We start from the raw sequence: 8029 nt of genomic DNA, 5'->3' as shown, positions 1-8029 counted from the left end.
GGAAGAATCAACTTTATTCATTACAAGCCAGTCAACATGAATAGATAAGGAGTGGAGTATTTGGTATGCGAGGATAAAATGCTGAGGCTCATGGGAAATGCTATTTAAAGTGATATTTAGAAGTAGAATAAAAAAAAATGTGGAAGATTGATGACATCTGTACTCGTGTCAACTGTCCTGAACTCAGCTATTATTGCTTCAAAGCCGAGGTGAGTCCTCTTCTTTGAACGAGCATAACTGCATTAAATAATCACTTTCAACCCATTCATTCATTCATGAGGTAAAATATGACATTATGATGCTGTGCTCATTAACAGACTCAGGTTTCTCTCTGAGAGAGTATCTAGGTTTTAGGTCACAAACTTATAGCATCTATAGTCAGTCATCAAGGCTGTGAAATCGAAGTGGAGGGAAATCCATGTGGACTATATTAAAATGTTTAGTTTTTCAAACCTGTAGCTGAAAATGTTTGTGGAGTTTGTATTTTCCGAGTCTCCGACCTACACTGAATGGATCCAGTCTACATTTGTACCATGGACTGATCTACCACTATGAGATCCTGGATCATAAAGAACTCAAATGCTCCGACATGTCATGTACTCTTTAAGCTGTAAACCATTTTAGTAACTGAGACATTTAAACCTTGTTCCTGCTTCAGGGTAATGTTGAGAAAAAGTTTTTAGATGAAGCGAGAAGATTAAAGTTTTGAGAATCACAGAAAGTGCAGTTTTATTGAAAAGACGTTGTTGAAAGACAAAACATTACTAAAGGTCTACAACAATTTTCACACACAAGTATTTACAGAATGATAATTCACAATGGGTGTGTTTGTATGTAAAGTCAGTATGCGTTTCAGATCTTGTTGATGCTGGCAGCGGGCAAGGTGGATTTGTCCAAGTCATCAAAGTACGGGTGAGTCATGGCTTCCCGCGCTGAGATCCTCTTCGGGGGATTGTAGATCAGCATTTTCTACAGCAGAGAAGAAGAGGAGTCAGTTTAATGTCTTCACAGCGAGGACGGCCAATAAGATCTCAGCCTCTACATGTTGAAAAAAACTGACGTGTTTGTCTCATGATTATATAGGAAAGGTTAGCTGTTTAATTGCAACCTCCCCTGCTAGTTCACTTGACCAACAATAGTTGTTAGGTATTGATTAACAAAGTGCTTTAAAAAACTAATTAACAAAATGAACATTCCTGTATTTCACAGTTTCAGGGCTTAAACCATTAGTCCGATCATCAATTAGTCTATAAACAGGAAACTAATCAGTGACTATTCTGATTATCAATGAATGTTTTAGTTGTTTTTGCAAGTAAAATTACCAAAAATATTTTATGGTTTCAGCGTCTCAAATTTATTGATTTAATGATTTTATTTGTTTCATTCTTAGTAAACTGGATATCTAAAAGTGTGCCACAGTCTCTCAGGGCATGCTGAGAAAAACTGTGGCAGACATTTGATCAAGAAATGATAAAGAGACATTTCATTTTGATGTCAGTGGTGAACTCTTTGATTAATTAATTTACTTACTTATTTACTCAATGTTTTGACTGAGTGATGGACTAGCCACACAACTGTAGTGGTGTGCTGCACAGTATCAAACGATGTGGTGATTGCACTTAAAGTTTTGGGGTTTGAGACTATGGGGCTGGTTGAAAGAGGAGAAACCCTGGAGGACCAGTGTTAAGCTCACAAGGTAACTACATGTTTGTTACTGCGCAGACAAACAATAAAGGCCTGACGTTTAAGACATCACAAAGTAGTCCTTACTGCCAGGAGGTCCAGGCCATTCTTATCCAGGTTTTTCACCATTGATGACAGGTTCCCAGACTTCCATTTGGGGAAAGTGTTTTTGTAGTCAGGTAGACTCTCTACCTCAGGCCACACATCATTGTTTGGGGTTCCCAGAGTCCTGGAAAGAACAAACAGACAGAAGTATTCAAATAGAGAAGGACAGCTACAAGAACCTCAGGAAGTAAACCTAAGTTTAACTGGGGGAACCAGGTACTAAACCCACCTGTACCTGCTCCAGCGACAGTACTTTATTCTACTTCAGGAACTTTTAGGGAGGGGCTTGCAGGGCTTAATGTTAATGATAAGTCAAATGCTGCAGCAAATACAACTTATGTACCATTTCATTCAAATAATATCATTATTATTAATATTAGGATGATGGCCAGACATTTCTTGATGTTTATTGAAGTTCAAAAACAAAGTTAGGCTCTGCTGTCGGCTTCCCAACTTGTTGAAAAGAAGAGTGAGGAATAGATATATAGATAGAGAGATAGCGAGGTGACAGAACAAAAAAATGAACAACATAGATTTATCTGCTAATAGACAGATCAAGTTTAATTCTTGTTACAAAACTAACACTGGGAACACACTGCCTGCATTGCAGCTGACATAGGAGTTTGCAGGTTGTTGGAATTCTTTTCACTGTACATTAATTTCTGATTTATTTTTGACAGAAAACATCAGTAAAATGTCTCTCTCCACATGAAGCTGCTGAAATGGTTAAAGAAAATATATTCATACTTTTTCATGTGTGATCATATTCAGCTTCTGTCTAGACATAGACAACTATAGTGGACGGAGTAAGTTTTATGTAATGTTGCTGTTATGATGTCAATATGAGGTTGACAGGTTGTGAGACGCATGTCGGTTAACATGCACGCCGAGATCAAAATCAAGACATTCCGCAGCCTCCACGCATTCAGTATGTTCCCGGCCTAAGAATTTTTATGATGAGAACGAGCAGTTTACAGAAGCTCACTTGAATGTGAACACTTTTTATGTTACAGTGATGGCAGACTGTGTGGTCTCTTGCACACATGTAGACGGCAACACTAATCCTATTTACTAACATTAGGTAAAAAGAAAAAACTTAAATGACATGAATAGAACCATCTATTTATGTCAATTTTCAAAAACTTTCAAGGATATCAAGGACCCATGGGAGCCCTAGTTTGTTAACATAGTGAATCTAAAGGTGTGTGTCTTGTGTAAGCCACGTTTACCCAACCTGAACATCCATATAACAACATATAATGTTGCTTTAAATGCATAAATAAAAAACTCAACTCTGGCAGCAGCAGCTTCACTCAAATAGAAGAAAATGTAGTGGCTGTAAATATTGTGGCAGATGTAGAAACAGTATAATACTATGAATGACTTACTGCTGACTTCAGCAACTACATTACATGTTTGAATTCACATCTGTGTTGAACAGCTGATAAGGGTTTTACTAAACAGACATAGATGTGGTCTGGTGGGTCTACCTGAAGATCCTGAAGAGCTGGTCTATCTCAGAGTCTCCATGGAACAGAGGCTTCTTGGTGGCAAGTTCAGCAAAGATAGTTCCAGTGCTCCACACGTCAACAGGGGTTGAATATCTGGGTGAACCCAGAAGGACCTCTGGAGCCCGGTACCAAAGAGTTACAACCTGAGAACACACACATGGGTTGTGTGTGTCATTTTAGAGGCTTTCTGTTTGTTGATGTTGTTAACCAAATATCCCCTTATGCAGCGGTGTGTGAATAGATAATTACCTCATGGGTATAGACCCTGACAGGGACACCAAAGGCCCGAGCAAGGCCAAAGTCTGCCAGTTTGATAACTCCCTTGTTGTCGATCAGGAGGTTCTGGGGTTTCAGGTCCCGGTGGAGGACTCGACGACAGTGACAGAAATAAATGCCCTCCAAGATCTGGTAAAGGTAGCTCTAAAAGGTGATGAGGGTGAGGGGAGGAGAGAGAACATGGAGATGGACATATATTTACAGCCATGAAACTGAATGGACAGATCATACATTAATCTGTTTGAAGACCAGTGGTTCCCAAACTGTTTGAACCCTGAGCAGTGTTCCCCAATGATTAAAACACATTTTCCGTTCCCCCTGTCCACAGCAGCATATCACTCAGCTTCTGTTCCCGGTGCTCTTTCTTGATTCTCCAAACCCAAATCATCTGCAGGTAATACACTTACTATGGACAAGTACTTCACACAACACCATGTAAAATAACCTGAACTATCACTTTAACGTTCTCTAACTGTGATGCTAATGGTTTGTTCCCTCCGTCCAGATGAAAAGAAAATCTGGACAAGCGTTATTAGCAAAACAGAGAACTTCCCCCCTGTAACTTGAATGTAAAGCCCCTATGGGTTTTAAAATGACTGACTATAGTCAGCTTGGCTATATAACCAGTTAGACAGCAATGAGAAAAACTGTTACAAAGCAATTAATGAGGTCAGAAATTTAAAGCACGTGACTGATGTTAGCATTTTAGGTCACCATGTTGCAATAACAAAACTGTCCCACTACTGCTGCACATAAATAGTCTGAAGATCCCTCAGGTGAACTGCACTGACAGTTTATTCATCACAAACACACAATTACCTTGACCAGCATAGGTTCCATGTACTGGCCAGAGGGGATAGAGTCCAGGTACTTCTTCAGGTCCATGGACAGGAACTCAAAGATGAGGTAGAGACGAGACTCCTGCATCAGGACATCAAGGAGTCTGGGATATACACAAACACACATATTCTGGCTTAGTTCACTGTATTAAAATTTTTTCCCATAAATTGTGACTCTTATTCGTGTTTGCTCACATACTGTATGTGAATGGTTTGACTGGATGTACTGTAGGCAGCTGCCATGAATGAAATCATCATCTGGCAACACACTGTGCTGGGTGATCAAACATATCCAACAACAAAATCTGGGTGAATTATTTTGTCACGTGAATAGCATAATTCTATATTCTATATTTTCACAGCCAAGACAGAGGATGCACTAGTATTAATTGGTCAGGGTCTTGCGGCTTGTTGCTTCATTCTTTTTCTTATTTATATTTTTCATTTTTAAACTCACTCAAAATTATTATTAGAGCTACACGACAGGCCAAAAAAATGAAAAAATAAAAATATTATATTAAAAAATCATTATAAAGGGTTATTTTGGCAGATATTGCAATTTCAGTTGGAATAGTCATTTGTGCATTTTCACTGAATTTTTTTATTTTTAAATTATTAGCTGCAGCTGAAAGTACCTGAGGAGTCAACAGAGATGATTCCGCTCCTCTGGCTCACGCTGTCAGGCATTGTACTACTCTACATTTTCATCACCCGTCTCTACTTCTATCATAATTAGTTTTGTGGTCAAGTAATTGAGACTTGGTTTGTTTAGTTTACAGCCTGCCACACTATTGATCCTGCATTGCTGTGTACTGTGAGGGAGCTAAAAAATAAAAAAATAAAAATAAAAATAGTGCCATGAGTGAACTGGAAATGAGAGTCAACTTTCACTCATTTCAACTTTTAGGGGGCAGCCCTAAACTCCACTTATACTAAGAGTTGAGTCAACACCTTGCTGACATAGTAACATTTTACCAGATGACAATACATGATGCTTCTCATGGTGAGGTGTTTTTGTGATTTGTAACCAACATGGTGGCATTATTTTGAGAAACACAGATCCAAATGGGGTTGAGGGATTGCCACTGTTGTTCTAGTGGCAGTTGCACTGGTCTGTGTGAAGTGGTATTTGACAGTGGAACATGAGTGACATACTATTTATTAGCACATAAGACAGTAAAACAGCAGCGGCATACCAACAACTGTCAGTGACATACCACTCACAACCAACATAGGTTACAACAACAACAGTGGCAGACAATCAGCCACAGCTGTTTTCTACAAGTGTCTTCAGATACCACTGGCATTTCATAGAATGGAAAATTTATTTGATCTTTAAATTCTTTTAACCTGACAGAATTTGCAGATACACCATCTACTCTACACAAAGTGAGCATACCGTACAACGTTGGGATGCTTCAGCTCTTGAAGCAGACAGACTTCCCTGACAGCAGTGCTGGGAACACCCTCCTCCTCACTCTCCAGACGGATCTTCTTCATGGCCACAACCTGTCCTGTGACCTTGTGTCTGCCCTTATACACCACGCCATAGGTGCCTGCAAGAACAAGTTACCAATGTAATTCTGATCAAATGCAGCAGAGCAAAACTGACACTGAATAAACTTTACAATCATGACATTGTTGATTAAAATATGTAAAAGGGTAATGGAAGAATGCTGAAAACATTTGTCAATGTAAATTTCAGCAGCACAACATTTATAGCACTTTGAATAATTTGGACAAATAAAAAAAAAAAAACATTTAGACCAACCTTCTCCAATTTTCTCTATTTTCAAGTAGTCCTCCATTATTGCCTGAAAGAAAAAACAACTTGTTGTCATACTTCAGCAACTATCATTAGTTCCCAGTAGGTTCAGCCAACACTTACCATCTCATAACATACTCGAATTTTACTGACACTGGGTTATGGTGACTGTTTTACTTGCAGTGTAAAATGAGCTTTTGCGTGAAACAAGGCTGAGAGAGGCTGACGTAATTTGCAGAAACATTATCAACAGCGTGAAACCGGCACATCATTGTGTTAACTGTTATTCCAACAATTTACAGGAGAGAATCATAGACTTTTTACCATACAAAGACTCGGTCAGTTATTCAAACTGTTAGCACATTAACGTTGGAGTTATGTTGTCTGAATAATATTTTATTATATATATGTTTTTTTTTTTTTTTGTATTCGCTATTTGTTAAGTAATGTTACTGATGCGACGGCCATGATATAAATAAGTTACGGTTAACGTTTACCGTTTTCTTCAAGCTAGCTGAACAAGATAAGGTCACCAACGTTAGCTTAGCTAATGCTAAATCGCCCAGCCTATCTTCCATTTACTTTCTAGCCGAAGTTGTGACCAACTTCTGTCCACATAATTTCTGTCCACGTCTTCAACTATCCTGATAGATTGTTCAGCTCCTGTTTTGACCAGTGTAAAATATAATAATAATTACCTGACTGCCTGGCTCGCTGCGGTGTGTACTCTCTCTGTACAGACTGCCGCTGGAATGTTCACACACTCTTTTGAATTCACCACAGTTCTGCAGCGGTTCAAAACTACCCAATGAGCTCGATCTGTGTATTTCAAAACCGCCAATCAGGGAAGAGGACGCGGTCACATGAGTTGAGCGGGAGAGAACGCGCCGACGTAAATTGATTACATTTCTGCCCAGAGTTTCGTCTTTCAGGCAGGGGCCACCTTCCTCTCTCCAATCTATTGTGCGTTTTATGTGCGTTAATTCTGTCAGTATAGTTGTAACTGTAGAAATAATTATGTCAGGCATGACACAGATGTATGTATACATCTACAGTTGTGTATTTATCTTTATTAAAATGATGCCCTTACCCAGGGTTAGCCTATGCCTAGGCTTGTCCCAGAGGTTGAACTTCTGTCACCATAACAGTGTTTTTTCTTTCCTCATATCCAAATACACATATATCTACTTTACTAGAAAACTGAGACACCTCATTGATTTAGGTAAAATCAAAACTTTATTATTTTGGGGGAACTACAGCCACTAGGAGGCTATGGCAGAGACTTGTAACCTAAGTTTTTGTTTATGGCTACAACAAAATAATAGTTGTTTTGTCTTGATGTAGTGCTGCTTTTACTCACCAGTGCAGTATTAGCCAGTCATTTCAGAATATGCACAGAGAAGCAAAGCAGCATGTTTCAGGTTAATGGAAGAAACAGAAAATACACAGTAAGGCTTGTCGGACAGAATATACCCTATATAATACTGAATGGAGAGTTAGATGTGTCTTGAAGAGCTCAGCTGGAGGAGCTGGACAAGTGTTACATTTCCTAATTGAAAGCTGGGCATAAGATTCACACAGCTCTGTGTTTAATATGATGGGGTGTATGTTTTCACATACAGTATTTCAGTGAGTGTTGTGGAATAAGTAAATTCGTATCATATATGAATGGTTGGTATCATGGCTGATTTTTACCTGCCACAGGGACAAACATTTGTTGTATGACCTTCATTATACATGTCATATACATGTTTTCTCGTTCCTGTTTCCTGTCCCGTTCGTCCCCAGTTTGTCTCTCTGTGTGTGTGTGTGTTTCCACCTGCTGCCAATACACTCATCAACTGCACCTG

General features: G+C 39.0%; 1 protein-coding gene across 1 annotated transcript; it reads right to left on the bottom strand.

The window, feature by feature from the left end:
- Nucleotides 1–703: 703 nt before the first annotated feature.
- Nucleotides 704–6959, bottom strand: cdk1 (cyclin dependent kinase 1). The gene is made up of 8 exons (XM_056394796.1): nt 6878–6959; nt 6186–6228; nt 5814–5970; nt 4395–4518; nt 3549–3719; nt 3279–3442; nt 1771–1912; nt 704–969 (listed from the first exon to the last, which is right to left on the bottom strand). The coding sequence occupies exons 2-8, from the start codon at nt 6220–6222 to the stop codon at nt 853–855; spliced, it is 912 nt and encodes a 303-aa protein (XP_056250771.1). The 5' UTR covers nt 6223–6228; nt 6878–6959; the 3' UTR covers nt 704–852.
- Between the last annotated feature and the right edge of the window lie 1070 nt (nt 6960–8029).

Source organism: Seriola aureovittata, chromosome 14, assembly GCF_021018895.1.
Source record: "Seriola aureovittata isolate HTS-2021-v1 ecotype China chromosome 14, ASM2101889v1, whole genome shotgun sequence".
Lineage (NCBI taxonomy): Eukaryota > Metazoa > Chordata > Actinopteri > Carangiformes > Carangidae > Seriola > Seriola aureovittata.
The sequence above is the reverse complement of the archived record's forward strand: the minus strand, read 5'-3'. Positions and strand labels throughout refer to the sequence as shown.

Bases quoted from the DNA above. Each gene is read 5' to 3' on its own strand.
- cdk1 (XM_056394796.1), bottom strand. From the start codon at position 6,222: ATGGAGGACTACTTGAAAATAGAGAAAATTGGAGAAG. The intron at 5,971-6,185 runs GTTGGTCTAAAT...TTGTTCTTGCAG, and splicing joins AATAGAGAAAATTGGAGAAG to GCACCTATGGCGTGGTGTAT. The intron at 3,720-4,394 runs GTAATTGTGTGT...ATCACCTTTTAG, and splicing joins TGGAACCTATGCTGGTCAAG to AGCTACCTTTACCAGATCTT.